Source organism: Coregonus lavaretus (genome assembly GCF_964263955.1).
Source record: "Coregonus lavaretus genome assembly, chromosome: 4".
NCBI lineage: Eukaryota > Metazoa > Chordata > Actinopteri > Salmoniformes > Salmonidae > Coregonus > Coregonus lavaretus.
Window position 1 is genome coordinate 26,592,678 of NC_139991.1, and position 24,227 is coordinate 26,616,904.

General features: G+C 42.7%; 1 protein-coding gene across 1 annotated transcript; it reads left to right on the forward strand.

Annotated features, from left to right (window-relative positions):
• The first annotated feature begins 140 nt into the window (after positions 1–140).
• LOC311127248 (protein SREK1IP1-like) lies at positions 141–24,164 on the forward strand. Its single transcript, XM_084159049.1, has 5 exons — positions 141–418; positions 1,955–2,002; positions 2,196–2,354; positions 23,247–23,319; positions 23,418–24,164. The coding sequence occupies exons 1-5, from the start codon at positions 406–408 to the stop codon at positions 23,590–23,592; spliced, it is 468 nt and encodes a 155-aa protein (XP_084015175.1). The 5' UTR covers positions 141–405; the 3' UTR covers positions 23,593–24,164.
• Positions 24,165–24,227: the final 63 nt, after the last annotated feature.

Genomic DNA, 24,227 nt, shown 5'->3' on the forward strand with positions numbered 1-24,227 from the left:
CTAAATATTTGTATTAAAATATATCGTAATTAAACATCTGTTAAAACATTGATGGATCATTATTTCCATATACACCCCAAAAATGTGTGGTATAGTCCGTGTGTTACATTGCAATCAATCCCCCTCCCCCCTAAAACATTATACAGAACATTAGCTAGCTAAAGGGAGGCTGACGAATTATCTCGAGAAAACTCTAATTATGAAAGTTATATGAAAAATAAGAGTCAGAAAAATTATTTCTCAAGTAGTCGGTCAAATCAGCTCCAAATGTTAGTTTTTTTGGCAAAGATGGTATAGGGTACTAACAAATTGATGTTACCTACCGGAGCTGTTTTGTAGAGGACCCACAGGGAAGCAGTTCGAAATATATCAACGCAACAAGGGTTTTTGCAATAAAGTGTGATAATGGCTGCACCAGGTATGTTTTATCTAACATAAAACTAATTGGTATTGATATTTTAATGGAAATTGGAGGTAGCTAACGTTAGCTTTAACTATCTTATAGTTGCCCTTTTGGCAGAACTTATGGACTGCTAGCTAGCTAGGTTAGCTAGCCTAGCAACTAGGATCCGATTGGCTAGTATGATTGTGTTAAATTTTTTAAATAGCTAACTAATGTTATTTTGATAATAGTCTGTGTATGGTATTTTAGTCTCCCCATTCGTCTGATAACAGCTGTGTTATGTTATCTCAATGTGAATCATAGACACTGAACAAAAATATAAACGCAACATGTAAAGTGTTGGTTCCATGTTCTATGAGCTGATATTTTCCATACGCACAAAAAGCTTATTTCTGTAAAATGTTGACACACATTTGTTTACATCCCTGCTAGTGAGCATTTATCCTTTGCCAAGATCATCCATCAACCTGACTGGTGTGGCATATCAAGAAGCTGATTAAACAGTATGATTAGTCAGGTGCACCTTTGGGGACAATAAAAGGCCACTCGAAAATGTGCAGTTTTGTCACACAACACAATGCCACAGATGTCTGAAGTTTTGAGGGAGTGCGCAGTTGGCATGCTGACTGCAGGAATGTCCACCAAAGCTGTTGCCAGAGAATTGAATGTTCATTTCTCTACCATAAGCTGCCGTTTTAGAGACATTGGCAGTCTGTCCAACCGGCCTCACAACCGCAGACCCCGTGAATGGCATCGTGTGGGCGAGCGGTTTGCTAATGTCAACATTGTGAACAGCGTGCCCCATGGTGAGGTTATGGTATGGGCAGGCATAAGCCACGGACAACAAACACAATTTGCATTTTATCGATGCCAATTTGAATGCACAGAGATACTGTGACGAGATCCTGAGGCCCATTGTAGTGCCATCACTTCATGTTTAATCAGGATAATGCACGGCCCCATGCCGCAAGGATCTGTACACAATTCCTGGAAGCTGAAAATGTCCCAGTTCTACCATGGCCTGCATACTCACCAGACATGTCACCCATTGAGCATGTTTGGGATGCTCTGGATTGACGTGTACGACAGCGTGTTTCAGTTCCCGCCAATATCCAGCAACGTCTCACAGCCATTGAAGAGGAGTGGGGCAACATTCCACAAGCCACAATCAATGATATGCTTAGGAGATGTGTTGCGCTGCATGAGGCAAATGGTGGTCACACCAGATACTGACTGGTTTTCTGATCCACTCCCCTACCTTTTTTTAAAGGTATCTGTAACCAACAGATGCATTTCTGTATTCCCAGTCATGTGAAATCCATAGATTAGTGCCTAATGAATTTATTTCAGTTGACTGATTTCCTTATATGAACTGTAACTCAGTAAAATAATTGAAATTGTTGCATGATGCGTTTATATTTTTGTTCAGTATAAGAAGGAATCAGATTATTTTTAGGCGTGGAACATACAGGCCTACGTTTTTGCGACACTTCAACAGAAGCAATAAGTTGTCCCATTTCACTATGATTACATTTTTCACTTAATTTGCAGGTCCCAATAAGGACAACATCAGAGCTGGGTGCAAGAAATGTGGTTACCGTAAGTCATCTTTATTGCTTATATTATGTTTCTAGTCTAACTCTACATATTCAAGCCTTGTGAATACAGTTCCAGAATGTTCCTTGTTGTCCCCTGACCCCTGAGTGTGCCATAATCATTTTGTGCTAGATACACTTAAATTCAAAAGTACTTCCCTTCCTCACTCACTTTTGTACCCTTGTCATTTTATTAGCGGGCCACCTGACGTTCGAGTGCCGTAACTTTGTGCGTGTGGACCCCCGGAAAGACATTGTCCTAGATGTAAGCAGTACCAGCAGCGAAGAGAGTACAGAGGACGAACAGGAGGATCTGCCTAATGACAAGCTGGGTCGGGGAGGAAAATACTCAAAAGGTCAAAACTTGTATTACATTTTTTGAATCTCTGATTAGCATGTTGTTAGAATTAACTGAATTCCAACTGGTTATTGGGACAGACATGAGCGCCATTCTGGACATGCGGGACAAATCTAATGAGACCAACTACAATTCACAGGCAACCAAGGCTCTTCATCATATACTCTCTGATTACCACCACATTGAGCTCATAACCCTAAAGCAAAAGAGTACACTTTCTATTCAAACAGACACAAAAGATTATCCCGAATCAATTTAGTACTATTACCTACACCTTTATTTTCTTTATTCAAGAAAATACAAATGTGACACATGAGCATATCTGATCATCATGCTTACTACTGCCAGATACACATTCCAGAATCTACTAAAAGAGCCACAAGATGGCGCTTTAATGTTTCCTTACTACAAAATCCTAATTTCTGTGAACAATTTCAAACTGAATTGAATGAATTCATAATTATTGTAAAAAATTCAGTCGATCCTCACATTTTATGGTACGTCATCAAAGGCGTTATTAAAAACAATACAACTGCATTTGCATTTGAATTTGCCATCCATCGTGTTAGACTCAATCATTCCATCTATGGTAATCGACGCAGTCGTCTACTGGCTAACAAGCTTCGCAGTAATGATCAATTAGTGGATATTGAAACTATTGAAACTACTATCAGAAGCCAAATTAATCAACCAAAGAATCTCCCATTTCTATAAAGAATTGTACACCACTGATTGTAAATCCACACCAAGCCAGATTGATTCCTTTTTAAAGGATATAAGAACTCCTCTTCTCTCAGTTGAGGAAGCCGGCTTGCTGGGAGCCCAAATCTCTCTCCATGAACTTAAAAGGGCATTGGATAACATGAATATAGGCAAATCACCTGGTTGGTATGGTATTCCTCCTGAGCTCTATTCAACATTTTGGAAGGGATATAAATGCAGCACAAATTTCACTTTTATAAAAATAAAATAAAAGGTAAGGACGCCACCCAGTGTTCTCATTATCGGCCCCTATCTTTGCTAAGCACAGATATTAAACTATTTCCAAAAATTCTGCCGTCCCTTCTCGCAACTTACCCAAATTGGTACATCCGGACTATATCGGGTTTGTTAAAAACATTATTATCCTAAGGTAACATCCGTCGTTTATTACATATCTTACATGCTTCATCATAAACCAAAGCTCCTTGGGCAGTTCTATCTCTCGATGCAGAAAAAGATTTTGATAGACTTGAATGGTCATATCTTTGTGACTTGGCTCCAATTTCATTAATATGATTAAAATACTAAATGCCAATCCCTCAGCCATAGTAATAGCAAGCAATACATGCTTTATTATATTCAGTATAACTAGAAGCTGCAGGCAATGTGATCCCATCTCACCTCTGCTGTTTTTGTCTATGGAGCACCTGGCCCAGGCAATTTGACATTCGAAAGAAATTACACCAATATCTCTCAATTCTACAGATCACGTCATCTCATTATAAGCCGACAATATCTTACTTTATCTAGACAGTGTATCTCAATCCCTCCCCAACACTTTGAAGATCATAGACAAATTCAGCTCCATCTCAAGTAAAATAAAATCGAACAAAATCTGCCCTACGGCCTCTCAAGACCCCGATGGAGGACTCCATATCTACTTATGGAATCCCAATCGTTTCCCATTTTAAATATTTGGAAGTAGATATATTTCCTTCCTTAGATAAAACCATTGCCAGAAACTTTAACAGAACGCTCAAATAAATTAAATCCGACCTCAGTAGATGGACTAACATCCCAGTTGCTTTAACCAGCAAAATATCTCAAATAAAATTGTATTTGTCACATGCGCCGAATACAACAAGTGTAGCCCTTACCTTGAAATGCTTACTTACAAGCCCTTACCCAACAATGCAGTTCAAGAAATAGAGTTAAGAAAATATTTACTAAATAAACTAAAGTAAAAAATAAAATAAAATAAAAAGTAACACAAAATAACAATAACGAGGCTATATACGGGGGTACCGGTACCGAGTCAATGTGCGGGGCTACAGGTTAGTCGAGGTAATTTGTACATGTAGGTAGGGTGGGGGGGGGGGGTCAATATAAATAGTCCGGGTGGCCATTTGATTAATTGTTCAGCAGTCTTATGGCTTGGGGGTAGAAGCTGTTAAGGAGCCTTTTGGACCTAGACTTGGCGCTCCGGTTCTGCTTGCCGTGCGGTAGCAGAGAGAACAGTCTATGCCTTGGGTGACTGGAGCCATTGACAATTTTTTGAGCCTTCCTCTGACACACCGCCTAGTATATAGGTCCTGGATGGCAGGAAGCTTGGCCCAGTGATGTACTGGGCCATACACACTACCCTCTGTAGCGCCTTATGGTCGGATGCCGAACAGTTGCCATACCAGGCGGTGATGCAACCGGTCAGGATGCTCTCGATGGTGCAGCTGTATAACTTTTTGAGGATCTGGGGACCCCTGCTAAATCTTTTCAGTCTCCTGAGGGGGAAAAGGTGTTGTCGTGCCCTCTTCACGACTGTCTTGGTGTGTTTGGACCAGGATAGTTTGTTAGTGATGTGGACACCAAGGAACTCGAAACTCTCGACCCGCTCCGCTACAGCCCCATCGATGTGAATGGGGGTGTGTTCGGCCCTCATTTTCCTGTAGTCCACGATCAGCTCCTTTGTCTTGCTCACGTTGAGGGAGAGGTTGTTGTCCTGGCACCACACTGCCAGGTCTCTGACCTCCTCCCTATAGGCTGTCTCATCGTTGTCTGTAATCAGGCCTACCACTGTTGTGTCGTCAGCTAACTTAATGATGGTGTTGGAGTCGTGCTTGGCCATGCATTTGTGGGTGAACAGGTAGTACAGGAGGGGACTAAGCACACACCCCTGAGGGGCTCCCGTGTTGAGGATCAGCCTGGCAGATGTGTTGTTGCCTACCCTTATTGTCTCCCACTTCTGGCTGTTGGGAATAAAATCCATAGTGCTGTTTCGAAATTTATATGGCAAGGTAAGCGATCCCGGATAAAATTATCAAACTTACAAAGAGGGAAAGACGTTGGAGGACTATCAGTACCAAACGTTAAATTGTATTTCAAGGCACTAGCATTTCGTCCCATCCTAAATTGATTTAGACGTGATTCTTCCGCCCCCTGGATGAGTATAGAGATAAATACTGTGTGTCCTATTGCCCTGGAAGAGGTGGTCTTCACTGATACACTATATATACACAAAAGTATGTGGACACCCCTTCAAATTAGTGGATTCGGTATTTCAGCCACACCTGTGGCTGACAGGTGTATAAAATCGAGCACACAGCCATGCAATCTCCTTGGACCGGCATTGGCAGTAGAATGGCCTTACTGAAGAACTCAGTGACTTTCAACGTGGCACTGTCATAGGATGCCACCTTTCCAACAAGTCAGTTCGTCAAATTTCTGCCCTGTTAGAGCTGTCCCGGTCAACTGTAAGTGCTGTTATTGTGAAGTGGAAACTTCTAGGAGCAACAACGGCTCAGCCGCGAAGTGGTAGGTCACACAAGCTCACAGAAAGGGACTGCCGAGTACTGAAGCGCGTAGCGCATAAAAATCGTCTGTCCTCGGTTGCAACACTTACTACCGAATTCCAAACTGCCTCTGGAAGCAACGTCAGCACAAGATCTGTTCGTCTGGAATTCATGAAATGTGTTTCCATGGCTGAGCAGCCGCACACAAGCCTAAGATCACCATGCGCACTGCCAAGCGTCGGCTGGAAAGGTGTAAAGCTCGCCGTCATTGGACTCTGGAGCAGTGGAAACGCGTTCTCTGGAGTAATGAATCGCGCTTCACCATCTGGCAGTCCAACGGACGAATCTGGGTTTGGCGGATGCCAGGACAATGCTACCTGCCCGAATGCATAGTGCCAACTGTAAAGTTTGGTGGAGGAGGAATAATGGTCTGGGGCTGTTTTTCATGGTTCGGGCTAGGCCCCTTAGTTCCAGTGAAGGGAAATCGAGGTCCATACAGAAATGGTTTGTCGAGATCGGTGTGGAAGAACTTGACTGGCCTGCACAGAGCCCTGACCTCAACTCTTGGGATAAATTGGAACACTGACTGCGAGCCAGGCCTAATCGCCCAACATCAGTGCCCGACTAATGCTCTTGTGGCTGAATGGAAGCAAGTCCCCGCAGCAGTGTTCCAACATCTAGTGGAAAGCCTTCCCAGAAGAGTGGAGGCTGTTATAGCAGCAAAGGGAGGACCAACTCCATATTAATGCCCATGATTTTGAAATGAGATATTGGTCATTTGGTCATGTAGTGTATATCCCTTAAACAATGTAAACTATGCTTTAGTCCTATTATTGCTCACACAATCTCTATTTTGCCTCAAAATGTAAAAACAATAACTTTGAATACTCTAATATGTAAGGGATAATCAACGAGGGGCTATACATTCTATGGAAAATAATGAACGACATGGAAGGTGTGTTCCACAAAAGAACTAGCGGAGTGGAACTAATCTTCTACGGAATTACATTATTATCCAGAGAACAAGTTGATTATCCCTTTCATACCATGGCTATAATTTAACACATTTGCCGCTAGGAATGTTTTCATTTGCAGGTAGAAATGTGTTCAACATCCACTGAAGTAGCTATCAAGTAAGTTTACTATATAGCTACAGTAGTTGCCTTGGTAACCAAACAAACAGACTTGCTAGTTAGGTAACCAAACCATCAGTCCTAGCTTACTATTATGAAAATCTAATTCAACAATGGCAATAATGTTTTCAATTAAACTTTTGCTTTTAAAAGCAGCTCAAACATAGAACATGTAAGAATGAACTATAGCCATTGAATTCTACCGTGCTGATATACAGTGCGTTGTAGGGAACCAATGCGCGCTCTAGAATGCCCTTCAAGCCAATCATAAACGAGTATTCAACGCCATGGTATAATTCAAATTATACAACGGGTGGGTCTAATCCTGAATGCTGATTGGTTAAAAGCGCATTCCAGCCGGTGTCTATTCCACAAGTTACCACCGGCTAAATCTATTACGTTAAAATGCCTATTTACTCTGTTCCATCTGACTGCGCAATCCACTGTCTCATCAGCCCAGCCAGGCAAGTTATGAATTTGATCTCCACTATAAAAAGTATCTAGACATTATCGCACATTTCTTTTAGACTAACATTTAGTTTAACAGCAGATATTTGCATAAACCTTGCTGTGTCTCCGACATTTGCAACATTGTTTCAGTATTCAAATTCATTCTCCAGTTGTCCAATAGTAATGAACGTGTAGGGGTCGGGATGAGACAGGCAGGCATCGTTTCTCAGCCAGTCGAAATCATGAATCAGCTGGCTTCATTTTTATGGATATATTCAAAGAAATGTCAATTGAAAAAATATCTAACAGAATGAGCTAGTTTGCAGTCTTTACAGCTTCTGTTTGAAGTGATTGTGGTAGCTGTGTTGTTGGTTAGCTCCTCTGAACAACAGTGTCCTGACGAGAGAGCACATTTTCTATGCCAGGCGAAATCTGTGGTGGATATTTTAAATACTATCAAATGAGGAGAGACAAACTTATCACACAAGTCAGAGTTATACTTAAACAAAATCTTTATTCAAATAACTTATCGATAAGGGAGCTGGTCGCAATACCCACACAACCAAGTGGATAGAGTGAGAGCCCAACGAACAGGAAATGCTGACGTCTTATGTAGTGGACCTAAAAATGCTTAGTCATGGCTGGTTCCACCCCTCCCCGGCAGATCAGGAGCTACCTTGTTTTCTTCTTGTGGCTATGTGTATCGGGTCATAGCGCACAAACAAGTGATAACGTTAGTTCCGTTACTACTCATATCTCCACACAGCTGTGCCCTTGGAAGATAGTAAAAGACAGGATGAACTGAAAAACTGTGGTCACTCTGAGCCTCTTTGCCGTGTGACCAGGTTACTCAGAAGCAATGAGAAATTGAAACAATACAGGTCTATCTGTTCAAGTTTCTCTATCCCATGTCCTTGACTACACGCCCAGACCAGCTGCAGGGAGCTAGAGGGAACCATCCTTATGAAAAGCACAGCATTGGTAGTTAAGAAATGTCTCTACTACTGTTAAGCATATTAATTGTTAACTATTCATATTAAACAAATCAGGTAAATATGTGATCTGTCTCTCACAAATTACGCCTCATTAGCTCATTGTTATGGATTTATCCAAATAAATGTCACTAGAAAACAGTTTATGCAAATGTCCTACTATTGTTATTCTGTCTGCCCTGTTTGATGTGACTGTAAATTAGCCGTAGTTGGCTAGCTAGCAAGCAAGGGATAAGAACGTTGCCAGCCAGTATGGCAATAGAACATTTAGAACAAATGACTGGGTCGCGTCTGTAGATACAGAACAAAAAGACTGAACGACTGGGTCGCGTCTCTGGCAACCGAACCGATAGAACGAACGACCAGCCGGCTTGGGTAGCAACCCTAGATTTGTGTCGGGACTATATCTTGTGGAAGGATGAAATAGTATGAATAAATTAATAAAAAATAATGTTTTTAATGAAAATATGTAAATCATTATTTGAATATGTTGGTAACCCGTTGTATAAAAGTGATGATGCCCTCGAAGCCGGGGTTTGGAGGATATATTGGCACGTTTTGCCGGCCCTCGACTTCGTCTTGGGCCTAACAACACCCGTGCCAATATATCCTCCAAACACCGGCTTCTTGGGCGTTATCGCGTAAGTATAAACTGGGTGGTTTGAGCCCTGGATGCTGATTGGCTGACAGCCGTGGTATATCAGACCGTATATCACGGGATGACAAATCATTTATTTTTACTGCTCGAATTACGTTGGTAACCAGTTTATAATAGCAATAAGGCACCTCTGGGGTTTGTGGTATATGGCCAATATACCATGGCTAAGGGCTGTATCCATGCAATCCGTGTTGCGTCATGCCTAAGAACAGCCCTTAGCCGTGGTATATTGGCCATATACCACACCCCCTCAGGCCTTATTGCTTAAATAATGCCTTGTGATCTGGAGGGCGTTTTTTTGCATCCCCCCAATGGTCCAAATGTGGAATCCACATCCTTGCCCATATCATTGATAGTAATGGTGTGAGAACGTTCCAAGATTTGAAAGACACATACACATTACCAGGCAACTGCTTTTTTTCTATATTTACAATTTAGGTCAGCTATGCTGGCCTATGGAGTACCTTGGAGTCCCAACTACCGAACCATCCAATGATGGGATTTATAAATAAATTATCTGGGCTCCCGAAAGGACTGATCTCTATAATATATAAACAACTTTTGGAAAGCTCATATTCTGAGCTAGCCATTAAAAAAGTATGGTCCACAGATCTAAGTGAATATGAACAAGCCCTTTAACTGGAACAGAATATGGAGAAATACCTTGGCATCCCGTAATCCAAACCATCAATTTATACAATTTAAGTTTGTTCTCAGACTGTATTTAACACCATGGACTCTACAAGTTGTTGAAAGCATTCCACAGGGATGCTGGCCAATGTTGACTCCAATGCTTCCCACAGTTGTGTCAAGTTGGCTGGATGTCCTTTGGGTGGTGGACCATTCTTGAAACAAACGGGAAACTGTTGAGCGTGAAAAACCCAGCAGCATTGCAGTTCTTGACACAAACCGGTGCGCCTGGCACCTACTACCATACCCCGTTCAAAGGCACTTCAATATTTTGTCTTGCCCATTCACCCTCTGAATGGCACACATACACAATCCATGTCTCAATTGTGACAAGGCTTAAAAATCCGTCTTTAACCTGTCTCCTCCCCTTCATCTACACTGATTTTAAGTGGATTTAACAAGTGACATCAATAAGGGATCATAGTTTTCACCTGGTCAGGCTATGCCATGGAAAGAGCAGGTGTTCTTAATGTTTTGTATACTCTGTATATGTACCTATTTTAATCTTTCTTTACTTTACTTTTTCTCTTTACATACTACATTTGTTACTTTTTGGCTCTGTGATGCGAGCTAACCATTCAATTATATCAATTTGTGTATTGGGCATGTAGCCCCCCCCAACAAGAAAATTAAAAAAAATGAATAAAGTGTTGGTCACAAAAAAAAAAGGTAAATACAGTACAACAGACAATAGTTGTTATTTTATAACGCACTGCTCTGGTCACTCTTATTACAGGCTCTGATGTATTACTCTGTTATAACATACAGTTATATGACCGAGTCCCTGTTGTCTATCTATCAAATCAGCATGGCCTTTCATTAACTTTTCGAACCCCTCCAGTTGGGCTTCTGGGCTATGCATAGCACTGAAACTGCCTTGGTAAAGTTAGTGAACGACCTCCTCTGTGCTGCTGATGCTGGGAACATCTCCATCCTCATCCTCCTGGACCTGTCTGCAGCATTTGACGCTGTCTGTCGGCATGTAGAGGCTTCTTGGCTGGGGCAGCTTAACCTGGTCGCAGGCCGCTGCGCTACAGGTCTTTATGAGCCCCCTTGTCAAATAAGACAAATATCGTCAAAAATGTTTTATTTGCCCTACCACTACGAACTCCACAACCATATAAATAAGTATGTTGCACACATACTAATGTCATACATCAATGCAACAATGTGAACGAAATGCAAACCAACTGATATCATGTGCACAATCGGAATGACACACAAACAGCGCAAATGCATATATCACTCTCCTTGAGACAATCCAGTAAGACATGCTACCAACATCAACTGTAATGTGTAGACCTACCTACTGGGAAAATGGAATCACCATAGAGTCGGAAAACACGTCAAAACAGCATGAGCAACCACAAGTCACTCCCACGTCATGACCCAACACAACACAGCCACGGAGGACAGTATAGGCTTACCAGCCAATACAAAGTCATGTCTAACAGCATTTAGTGAAACTGAAAGTGAAAAAAGACACTCTTGCTTCTTCTTCATTTTCGAAGAAATTAATTTGTTCAAAATCAATCAAATGTATTTATAAAGCCCGTTTTACATCAGCAGATGTCACAAAGTGCTATACAGAAACCCAGCCTAAAACCCCAAACAGCAATCAATGCAGATGTAGAAGCATGGTGGCTAGGAAAAACTCCCTAGAAAGGCAGGAACCTAGGAAGAAACCTAGAGAGGAACCAGGCTATGAGGGGTGGCCAGTCCTCTTCTGGCTGTGCCGGGTGGAGATTATAAGAGTACATGGCCATTTAAGGCCAGATTGTTCTTCAATATGATCAAACGTTCATAGATGACCAGCAGGGTCAAATAATAATCACAGTGGTTGTAGAGGGTGCAACAGGTCAGTATCTCAAGAGTAAATGTCAGTTGGCTTTTCATAGCCGAGCATTCAGAGGTCAAGACAGCAGGCGCGGTAGAGAGAGAGTCGAAAACAGCAGGTCTGGGACAAGGTAGCACGTCCGGTGAACAGGTCAGGGTTCCCTAGCCACAGGCAGAACAGTTGAAACTGGAGCAGCAGCACCACCAGGTGGACTGGGGACAGCCAGGAGTCATCAGGCCAGGTAGTCCTGAGGCATGGTCCTAGAGCTCAGGTCCTCAGGGAGGGGAGGGAGAGAGGGATAATTAGAGGGAGCATACTTAAATTCACACAGGACACCAGATAAGACAGGAGAATTACACCAGATATAGCAGACTGACCCTACACACTATTGCAGCATAGATACTGGAGACTGAGACGGGTGGGTCGGGGGACACTGTGGCCCCGTCCGACGATACCCCCCGGACAGGTCCAACCAGGCAGGATATAACCCCACACACTTTGCCAAAGCACAGCCTCCACACCACTAGAGGGATATCAACAGACCACCAACTTACTACCCTGAGACAAGGCTGAGTATAGCCCACAAAGATCTACTCCACCGCACGAGCCCGAGGGGGCGCAAAACCGGATTGATCACGTCTGTGACTCAACCCACTCAAGTGACGCACCCCTCCTAGGGACAGCATGGAAGAGCACTAGTAAGCCAGTGACTCAGCCCCCGTAATAGGGTCAGAGGCAGAGAATCCCAGTGGAGAGAGGGGAGCCGGCCAGGCAGAGACAGCAAGGGCGGTTTGTCGCTCCAGTGCCTTTCCGTTCACCTTCGCACCCCTGGGCCAGACTATATTCAATCATAGGACCTACTGAAGAGATTAGTCTTCAGTAAAGACTTAAAGGTCGAGACCGAGTCTGCGTCTCTCACATGGATAGGCAGACCATTGCATAAAAATGTAGCTCTATAGGAGAAAGCCCTGCCTCCAGCTGTTTGCTTAGAAATTCTAGGGACAATAAGGATGCCTGCATCTTGTGACCGTAGTTTACCTGTAGGTATGTACGGCAGGACCAAATTGGAGAGATAAGTAGGAGCAAGCCCATGTAATGTTTAGTAGGTTAGCAGTAAAACCTTGAAATCAGCCCTAGCCTTAACAGGAAGCCAATGTAGAGAGGCTAGCGCTGGAGTAATATGATCACATTTGTTTGGTTCTAATCAGGATTCTAGCAGCCGTGTTTAGCACTAACTGAAGTTTATTTAGTGCTCTATCCGGGTAGCTGGAGAGTAGAGCATTGCAGTAGTCTAATCTAGAAGTGACAAAAGCATGGATTATCTTTTCTGGAGGATTAAATTGAAATTGCAACCAACTTTCTATGGCTTGTTTTAGAAATAGTGATATTTGGGAGATTATTTCCTTTTCAAATAACTGAAAGTGAGAGGTTGTAATCAGAATAAAGGAAAAAATGACATTCTTGAACATTGGGTGAGACAATCTTACTAATTTGCTAGAGAACCAGTTTGGATTTAAGTATAACTTTTGTATGACTGAAGCTTTTAGTGATAGGTCTAATTTTACATTTTAGTCATTTAGCAGATGCTCTTATCCAGAGCGACTAACAGTTAGTGAGTGCATACATTTTCATACTAGCCCCCCGTGGGAAACGAACCCACAACCCTGGCGTAGCAAGCGCCATGCTCTACCAACTGAGCTACAGGGGACTAATGCTTTCGTATTTAATTTCTGTCCTCCGAATTCATATTCATTATATAAATAGGCCCGTTTAATTTTGTCTGGCTTGCCGTTCCAAATAAAATGGAATATTCTTTTCTCATATAATAAAAAAAAATTGTTCCCTAGGCGTAGTTAAGACCATAAGCAAATAGGTAAACTGGGATATGATAAAGAGTTAATCAGGGTGATTTTTCCACAAATTGACTGGTATTTACCTTTCCATGGTAGCAAGATCTTATCTATTTTTGCTAACTTTCTATTAACATTTATTGGAGTGAGATAATTTATTTCATTTGGGATATGTATTCCGAGTATATCCACATCACCATCAGACCATTTTATTGGTAAACTACATGGTAATGTAAAAATTGTATTTTTTAGTGATCCAATACGTAATATAGTACATTTATCATAATTTCTTGTAATCCAGAGAGTTTAGAAAATGTATCTAGATCCTCTGAGGTTGTGGATTTAAAAGAAAACATGAATCATCAGCGTACAATGACACCTTTGTTTTTAAGCCCTGGATTTCTAATCCCTTGATATTATTGTTGGATCTGATTTTTTAATAGCTAACATCTCGATGGCCATAATAAATAGATATGCCGATAGTGGACAACCTTGTTTCACTCCTCTTGACAGTTTAAAACTTTCTGTGAAATAGCCATTATTTACTATTTTACACCTTGGGTTACTATACATGATTTTAACCCAATTTATAAGAGATTCTCCAAAATTGAAATGCTCCAGGCATTTATATATAAACCCCAGTCGTACTTTATCAAATGCCTTTTCAAAGTCTGCTATGAATAGCAGGCCTGGTTTCCCTGACTTTTCATAGGGTTCTATTGTTTCCAGTACTTGCCTTATATTATCTCCAATGTATCGTCCATGTAAAAAACCTGTCTGATTAGAATGAATAATGTCCGACAATACCTTTTTAATTTTATGCGCTATACATTTTGCTATAATTTTTGCATCACAACACTGAAATATAAGGGGCCTCCAATTTTTTTAATGGACTGGATCTTTATATTTTCCACTTGTATCCTGTTTCAGTAATAATGAAATCAGACCTTCTTCTTGAGTGTCTGATAATCTCAATTTACATAGGAGTGGTTAAAACATGCTAATAACGGTCCTCTGAGTATATCAAAAAAGGTTTGGTATACCTCGACTGGTATGCCATCCAACCCTTGAGTTTTCCCGGAATTAAATATTATTGATATGTTTGTCAAAAGAGAGATCAGGGTTCAGAGTAACGCCGAGGTCCTTCACAGTTTTATTTGAGACGACTTTACAGCCATCAAGATGAATTGTCAGATCCAACAGCAGGTCTTTGTTTCTTGAGACTTAGAACTAGCATCTATGTTTTGTCCGAGTTTAAAAGTAAAACATTTGCCGCCATCCACTTCCTTATGTCTGAAACACAGGCTTACAGGGTAGGCAATTTTGGGGCTTCACCATGTTTCATCGAAATGTACAGCTGTGTGTCATCCGCATAGCAGTGAAAGTTGACATTGTGTTTCTGAATGACATCTCCAAGAGGTAGAATATATAGTGAAAACAATAGTGGTCCTAAAACAGAACGTTGAGGAACGCCAAAACTTACAATTGATTTGTCAGAGGACAAACCATCCACAGAGACTGATATCTTTCCGACAGATAAGATCTAAACCAGGCAAGAACTTGTCCGTGTAGATCAATTAAGGTTTCTCTCCAAAAGAATGTGGTGATTGATGGTTTCAAAAGCAGCACTAAGGTCTAAGAGCACGAGGACAGATGCAGAGCCTTGGTCTGACGCCATTAAAAAGTAATTTACTACCTTCACGAGTGCTATGATGAGGTCTAAAACCAGACTGAAGCGTTTCGTATACGTTATTTGTCTTCAGGAAGGCAGTGAGCTGCTGCGCAACAGCTTTTTCAATAATTTTTTGGAGGAATGGGAGATTCGATATGGGCCAATCTTTAGTTTTTTACATTTTCCGGGTCAAGGTTTGGCTTTTTCAAGAGAGGCTTTTTTTCTGGCACTTTTAGTGAGTTTAGTACACATCCAGTGGATAGGGAGCCATTTATTATGTTCAACATAGGAGTAGCTCTTTCAGTAGTTTAGTTGGAATAGGGTCCAGTATGCAGCTTGAAGGTTTAGAGGCCATGACTATTTTCATGAATGTGTCAAGAGATATACACTGCTCAAAAAAATAAAGGGAACACTTAAACAACACAATGTAACTCCAAGTCAATCACACTTCTGTGAAATCAAACTGTCCACTTAGGAAGCAACACTGATTGACAATAAATTTCACATGCTGTTGTGCAAATGGAATAGACAACAGGTGGAAATTATAGGCAATTAGCAAGACACCCCCAATAAAGGACTGGTTTTGCAGGTGGTGACCACAGACCACTTCTCAGTTCCTATGCTTCCTGGCTGATGTTTTGGTCACTTTTGAATGCTGGCGGTGCTTTCACTCTAGTGGTAGCATGAGACGGAGTCTACAACCCACACAAGTGGCTCAGGTAGTGCAGCTCATCCAGGATGGCACATCAATGCGAGCTGTGGCAAGAAGGTTTGCTGTGTCTGTCAGCGTAGTGTCCAGAGCATGGAGGCGCTACCAGGAGACAGGCCAGTACATCAGGAGACGTGGAGGAGGCCGTAGGAGGGCAACAACCCAGCAGCAGGACCGCTACCTCCGCCTTTGTGCAAGGAGGAGCAGGAGGAGCACTGCCAGAGCCCTGCAAAATGACCTCCAGCAGGCCACAAATGTGCATGTGTCTGCTCAAACGGTCAGAAACAGAATCCATGAGGGTGGTATGAGGGCCCGACGTCCACAGGTGGGGGTTGTGCTTACAGCCCAACACCGTGCAGGACGTTTGGCATTTGCCAGAGAACACCAAGATTGGCAAATTCGCCACTGGCGCCCTGTGCTCTTCACAGATGAAAGCAGGTTCACACTGAGCACATGTGACAGACGTGACAGCGTCTGGAGACGCCGTGGAGAACGTTCTGCTGCCTGCAACATCCTCCAGCATGACCGGTTTGGCGGTGGGTCAGTCATGGTGTGGGGTGGCATTTCTTTGGGGGGCCGCACAGCCCTCCATGTGCTCGCCAGAGATAGCCTGACTGCCATTAGGTACCGAGATGAGATCCTCAGACCCCTTGTGAGACCATATGCTGGTGCGGTTGGCCCTGGGTTCCTCCTAATGCAAGACAATGCTAGACCTCATGTGGCTGGAGTGTGTCAGCAGTTCCTGCAAGAGGAAGGCATTGATGCTATGGACTGGCCCGCCCGTTCCCCAGACCTGAATCTAATTGAGCACATCTGGGACATCATGTCTCGCTCCATCCACCAACGCCACGTTGCACCACAGACTGTCCAGGAGTTGGCGGATGCTTTAGTCCAGGTCTGGGAGGAGATCCCTCAGGAGACCATCCGCCACCTCATCAGGAGCATGCCCAGGCGTTGTAGGGATGTCATACAGGCACGTGGAGGCCACACACACTACTGAGCCTCATTTTGACTTGTTTTAAGGACATTACATCAAAGTTGGATCAGCCTGTAGTGTGGTTTTCCACTTTAATTTTGAGGGTGACTCCAAATCCAGACCCCCATGGGTTGATAAATTTGATTTCCATTGATAATTTTTGTGTGATTTTGTTGTCAGCACATTCAACTATGTAAAGAAAAAAGTATTTAATAAGATTATTTCATTCATTCAGATCTAGGATGTGTTGTTTAAGTGTTCCCTTTATTTTTTTGAGCAGTTACCAACATCTTAGTATTTTTCCTTCCTCAACTTTTTTCATTCATTTTTTTCACCCCGGATATGCTTCTACAGGACCTCCACCAGCCGAAAAAGCTAAGTAGTAACATTTTCACTATGCCATCGAATTGCAGTCGCTGTACTCATAATATACAGGAGAACTATTGCCTTATGGTGAGGATAGCCATGTTGCAAGCACAGCTTCAGATGCAATCGTTAGGCAAGGGCAATTTAAGTGTAGGAAAGGATGAAACAGCGTCTGTGCCACCAGTAAGTACAGATAGTAGTATAAATCCCCCCGCACAGTCCCCGCAGCCGGACAATTTTCTCAAGGCTTCTGGAAAGAAATGCTGTCGGCATGCTCAACCGGTGTCGCTCATTCAGCCGACAGAACCTTTCAACCGGTTCTCCCCATTAAGCAACGAGTCGGAGTCAGAGGCCGAGCCTTCTCAGGTCTCTCCTCCAACTGTTATGGGGTCTGAGCCGCCGAAGCCTCCCACCACTAACTCGGACAAATTGAAAACTCTCGTCATTGGCGACTCCATTACCCGCAATATTAGACTTAAAAAGAATAATCCAGCGATCAAACACTGTTTACCAGGGGGCAGGGCTACCGACGTAATGGCTAATCTGAAGATGGTGCTGGCTAAGGCTAAAACTGGTGAGTGTAGAGAGTATAGGGATATTGTTATCCACGTCGGCACCAACGATGTTAGGATGAAACCGTCAGAGGTCACCAAGCGCAACATAGCTTCAGCGTGTAAATCAGCTAGAAAAATGTGTCGGCATCGAGTAATTGTCTCTGGCCCCCTCCCAGTTAGAGGGAGTGATGAGCTCTACAGCAGAGTCTCACAACTCAATCGCTGGTTGAAAAATGTTTTCTGCCCCTCCCAAAATATAGAATTTGTTGATAATTGGCCCTCTTTCTGGGACTCACCCACAAACAGGACCAAGCCTGACCTGCTGAGGAGTGACGGACTCCATCCTAGCTGGAGGGGTGCTCTCATCTTATCTGTGAACATAGACAGGGCTCTAACTCCTCTAGCGCCACAATGAGATAGGGTGCTGGCTTTTAGCCAGCCTGCCAGCTTAGTGGAGTCTGCTACTAGCACAGTCAGTGTAGTCAGCTCAGCTATCCCCATTGAGACCGTGTCTGTGCCTCGATCTAGGTTGAGCAAAACAAAAACATGGCAGTGTTCGCCTTAGCAATCTCACTGGAGAAAAGACCTCCTCCATTCCTGTCATTATTGAAAGAGATTGTGAGATCTCAAAATAGGGTTACTTAATGTTAGATCCCTCACTTCCAAGGCAGTCATAGTCAATTAACTAATCACTGATCATAATCTTGATGTCATTGGCCTGACTGAAACATGTCTCAAGCCTGATGAATTTACTGTATTAAATGAGGCCTCTCCTCCTGGTTACACTAGTGACCATATCCCCCGCGCATCCGGCAAAGGTGTTGCTAACATTTATGACAGCAAATTTAAATTTACAACAAAAACAATGACTGTGTTTTGAGCTTCTAGTCATGAAATCTATGCAGCCTACTAAATCACGTTTTATGGCTACTGTTAACAGGCCTCCTGGGCCGTATACAGCGTTCCTCACTGAGTTCCCTGAATTCCTGTCGGACCTTGTAGTCATGGCAGATAATATTCAACTTTTTGGTGACTTTAATATTCACATGGAAAAGTCCACAGACCCACTCCAAAAGGCTTTCAGAGCCATCATCGACTCAGTGGGTTTTGTCCAACATGTCTCGAACTACTCATTGCCACAGTCATACCCTGGATCTAGTTTTGTCCCGTGGAATAAATATTGTGGATCTAAATGTTTTTCCTCATAATCCTGGACTATCGGACCACCATTTTATTACATTTTCAATTGCAACAAATAATCTGCTCAGACCCCAACCAAGGATCATCAAAAGCCATGCTATAAATTCTTGGACAACCCAAAGATTCCTAGATGCCCTTCCAGACTCCCTCCACCTACACAAGGACGTCGGAGTACAAAAATCGGTTAACCACCTAACTGAGGAACTTAATTTAACCTTGCGTAATACCTTGCGTAACCTTTGTCACAAGACATTTGCTCCCTTGTATACAGAAAATACCTGAGCCCTGAAGCAAGCTTCCAGAAAATTGGAACAGGAATGGCGCTCCATCAAACTGGAAGTCTTCCGACTAGCTTGGAAAGACAATACCGTGCAATATCGAAGATCCCTCACTGCTGCTCGATCATCCTATTTTTCCAACCTAATTGAGAAAAATAAGAACAACCCAAAATGTATTTGTGATACTGTCGCAAAGCTAACTAAAAAGCAGCATTCAACAAGAGAACATAGCTTTCACTTCAGCAGTGATAAATTCATGAACTTCGATGAAAAGATCATGATCATTAGAAAGCAAATTACGGACTCCACTTTGAATCTGCGTATTTCGCCAAAGCTCAGTTGTCCTGAGCAGGGGCGGTGTGTTCATTAGGGCGATATGGGCGACGCACTGCCAAACGGGAAAAGGAAGGGATTTTTTTTCTAATCAATTATATCACGGCAACAGTAGTTATCAGTGTTCTAATCTAGACGTCTGATCTGCCACTAAATGTCCAATCAGGCTAAAGTCGTGCTTCAAATGGCCCCGCCCCTTTTGGGGCGATTTCAGTCAGGTTGAAAATCGCCCAGGGGTCTCTCATAGACTATCATGTAAAATCTTTTTTTTTCAAATATCAGAGCTTTCAATACAATCTCTATGGGTTTCTGAGGGCTTGCACTTACGCGCTTTCGTCATACGTAACATAACCATGAACGTAACTAAGAAAAGAGCGGGTAGCAGCGTCAATCAATTCACGTACTACTATCAACATGGCTAGCGTTCAGTGCAACTCGATTGTCTCTTTGAAAGAAGTTCACATCAAAGACCATTCAAAACGAGCTACTGGAGTGTATGCTAGCGGTCATGAGGGAACATATTGTGGAGGAGGTGAAGTCGGCGAACTTCGTAGCTATCCAAGCTGACGAGACCACGGACGTTTCTACACAGACACAGCTGGTGCTTGTGCTGAGGTACATAGATAGCAACCACAAAGTGCAGGAGCGCTTTTTTGAGTTCCTTCCCATCTCGGAATCAACCTCAGTCTCAATCGCCAGTGTGCTTTTGGAGAGACTGAACGGTCTTTTTGCCGACGACGTGAAAGTCAAACTGTGGTGCACTGGCACTGTACCAGGTTCTCATGAGCTACAACCTCCAGGAGACGTTCTCTGAGACTGTGACTCTGTTGAACATCCTCATAACTACTCCCATGACAACAGCTGAAGCTGAGAGATGTTTCTCAACTTTGACACGAGTTAAGACATTCCTGCGAAATTCAATGGGCCAGGAACGTCTGAATGCACTGGCCATGCTTTCCATGGAGAGGGAACTAGTCCTCAGCATGCCTGATTTCAATGAGAAAGTCATTGACCGCTTTGCTGCATTGAAAGAGAGAAGAGAACAGTTTCAGTACAAGTAATGTAGCCTCTCTCTCTCTTTGTCCCTCCCTGTCTGTCTCTTTAACACACACACGCCCAAATCAGTTCACAGTTGATGTTGTTTAAAATAGTTATTTTTCATTTTTAAAAAAGTAAATAAAATAAAATAATCTGTTCATGTTCATTTTTACAAATCTATACAATTGGCCAGAATATGGTTGTTCATTTTTACAAAGCCATACAGATAGCTGTGTTTACCTTTTCTAGAAATTATTTTCAAATTCTGTTTTCAGGCAAAATGTCTATCACTGTTCATTTTCACAAATCTATACAAGAGGGCAGAATATGGAAGTCTATAAAAATTTCTTATTACCAATAACTTGCATCAATGTTTTCAGTAGCCTCTATCAAAAGCTCCTGCTTGCTTGTTGTGAATTATGCTCAGGTGCACATATTTCCAATTCAACCATGAGGCAAAAAATGTGGTAAAAGCTCTTGTTGATCCTGCAATCTGAACAAATACCAAGATGCTGTATTTTCAGCTGATATTTCATTTGTTTATGGAAATGCATATTGTTTATGCAGTGTTGAGGAATGTGAAAGAACACCCTTGATTATTTTTACTGTGATAACTTATTTTGCTTTTGTAAGCCAACACTTTTGAGATCAGTCAATAAATGCTTCTGGCATTGACTTATATGCTGCCCCTGTCTTCATGTTGTTGCTGGACATATCTTTTTTAAAATGTGTGTAGGTCACCTAAATCATCAGAAAAATTGCCCCCCCTGAGAATTTTTTCAGGAGCCGCCACTGGTCCTGAGTGCACAGAACTGCCAGGACCTAGGATCAATGGAGACACTCAAGTTTTTTAATCCTACACTGCTCAAAAAAATAAAGGGAACACTAAAATAACACATCCTAGATCTGAATGAATGAAATAATCTTATTAAATACTTTTTTCTTTACATAGTTGAATGTGCTGACAACAAAATCACACAAAAATGATCAATGGAAATCAAATGTATCAACCCATGGAGGTCTGGATTTGGAGTCACCCTCAAAATTAAAGTGGAAAACCACACTACAGGCTGATCCAACTTTGATGTAATGTCCTTAAAACAAGTCAAAATGAGGCTCAGTAGTGTGTGTGGCCTCCACGTGCCTGTATGACCTCCCTACAACGCCTGGGCATGCTCCTGATGAGGTGGTGGATGGTCTCCTGAGGGATCTCCTCCCAGACCTGGACTAAAGCATCCGCCAACTCCTGGACAGTCTGTGGTGCAACGTGGCGTTGGTGGATGGAGCGAGACATGATGTCCCAGATGTGCTCAATTAGATTCAGGTCTGGGGAACGGGCGGGCCAGTCCATAGCATCAATGCCTTCCTCTTGCAGGAACTGCTGACACACTCCAGCCACATGAGGTCTAGCATTGTCTTGCATTAGGAGGAACCCAGGGCCAACCGCACCAGCATATGGTCTCACAAGGGGTCTGAGGATCTCATCTCGGTACCTAATGGCAGTCAGGCTACCTCTGGCGAGCACATGGAGGGCTGTGCGGCCCCCCAAAGAAATGCCACCCCACACCATGACTGACCCACCGCCAAACCGGTCATGCTGGAGGATGTTGCAGGCAGCAGAACGTTCTCCACAGCGTCTCCAGACGCTGTCACATCTGTCACATGTGCTCAGTGTGAACCTGCTTTCATCTGTGAAGAGCACAGGGCGCCAGTGGCGAATTTGCCAATCTTGGTGTTCTCTGGCAAATGCCAAACGTCCTGCACGGTGTTGGGCTGTAAGCACAACCCCCACCTGTGGACGTCGGGCCCTCATACCACCCTCATGGAGCCTGTTTCTGACCGTTTGAACATGCACATTTGTGGCCTGCTGGAGGTCATTTTGCAGGGCTCTGGCAGTGCTCCTCCTGCTCCTCCTTGCACAAAGGCGGAGGTAGCGGTCCTGCTGCTGGGTTGTTGCCCTCCTACGGCCTCCTCCACGTCTCCTGATGTACTGGCCTGTCTCCTGGTAGCGCCTCCATGCTCTGGACACTACGCTGACAGACACAGCAAACCTTCTTGCCACAGCTCGCATTGATGTGCCATCCTGGATGAGCTGCACTACCTGAGCCACGTGTGTGGGTTGTAGACTCCGTCTCATGCTACCACTAGAGTGAAAGCACCGCCAGCATTCAAAAGTGACCAAAACATCAGCCAGGAAGCATAGGAACTGAGAAGTGGTCTGTGGTCACCACCTGCAGAACCACTTCTTTATTGGGGGTGTCTTGCTAATTGCCTATAATTTCCACCTGTTGTCTATTCCATTTGCACAACAGCATGTGAAATTTATTGTCAATCAGTGTTGCTTCCTAAGTGGACAGTTTGATTTCACAGAAGTGTGATTGACTTGGAGTTACATTGTGTTGTTTAAGTGTTCCCTTTATTTTTTTGAGCAGTGTATTAAAAGTAAAAACCGAAAAGTTGGCAGATAGTCAAGTAGCATCAAACAGCACGGAGACAAGTAAGGAAGTTGAGGGCGGAGCAATCAACGTGAAGCTCAATGCAAGGAAAGAACAGAGTACACTGACCGCCCCCTCTATCAATCCTTGGCTTCCATCAACTGTGTTTCTCTCACTTTTATTCAAGTGTTTTGTCTGAATGGTTTTGTGTATTTGTCCTGATTGCTGTAGGTTCTCAGGAGGACGCCAGGAAAGTAAAACACAAGAGGAGGAAAAGTAAAGACAGAAAGTCTGAAAGAAAGAGGTACGTCACATTGTATTTTAATTCCAGTATCTATGAGAAATAATTATGCCTAGTGGTATTGTATGTTTAATAACTGTGGATGGTGCAATCTTCTGTAGGTCTTATTCATCGAGTGATGAAGAGGAGAGCAAGAAGAGAAAGAAACACAAAAGCCACAAGAAAAAGGGCAAAAAGGAAAAGAAAGAAAAGAAGGAACGTCACAAGAAGAAGCAGAAGAAGAAAGATGAACCTTCCTCGTCTGACAGCTCCAGCGGATCCTCTGACACTGATTGAGAAGATGGAACATTTAGGGACAGATTTACTTAAGTGTTTGCACCTGTCATTTTACGGAGGAATCAATCTAAGACATACAATTGTATTTAGACACACTTTACCGTAAGATATTATACATTTTTCTTCAACTTTGATTTGATTTTATTCTAGTTTTATGTCCTATGGAAAGTAATAGGTGCAGACACTGAGTTTATCTGGCTCTTGTGTGTCACAGAATCAAGGACCATCTGTAAGGCTTGTCAATATAGCCTCTGCTACAAATGAAACAATGGACCAAGATTTATTGTTACTTGTTTGACTTCGATGAAGGCTGAAAAGTTTGGATGGAATTTGTTTTTAAAGGTATTATATAGATTTTAAAAAAGTGTGTAGATTTTCCAATTTATTTGTGAACCATCTGAACTTTTTATTTTCCAAGTGTTGATCTTTCAAGTTACCAGAATGGGAAAGGCAGATGTAGTAAGCAAGTCCTTTATGTATTTTCCATTTTTAGGAAGGTATTAAGATGGTAATGCTTCCAGATTTAATGTAATTAATTTAGTAGAAAACTGTAATAAAACAATCTTATTACAGTTCTGTGTCTGAGCTCTTTGAAGTGAAAGTGATTAGTATTTTCAATATATGATGGGAAAATA

Bases quoted from the DNA above. Each gene is read 5' to 3' on its own strand.
- LOC311127248 (XM_084159049.1), top strand. The intron at 2,355-23,246 runs GTCAAAACTTGT...TGATTGCTGTAG, and splicing joins GGGAGGAAAATACTCAAAAG to GTTCTCAGGAGGACGCCAGG. The intron at 23,320-23,417 runs GTACGTCACATT...AATCTTCTGTAG, and splicing joins AGAAAGTCTGAAAGAAAGAG to GTCTTATTCATCGAGTGATG.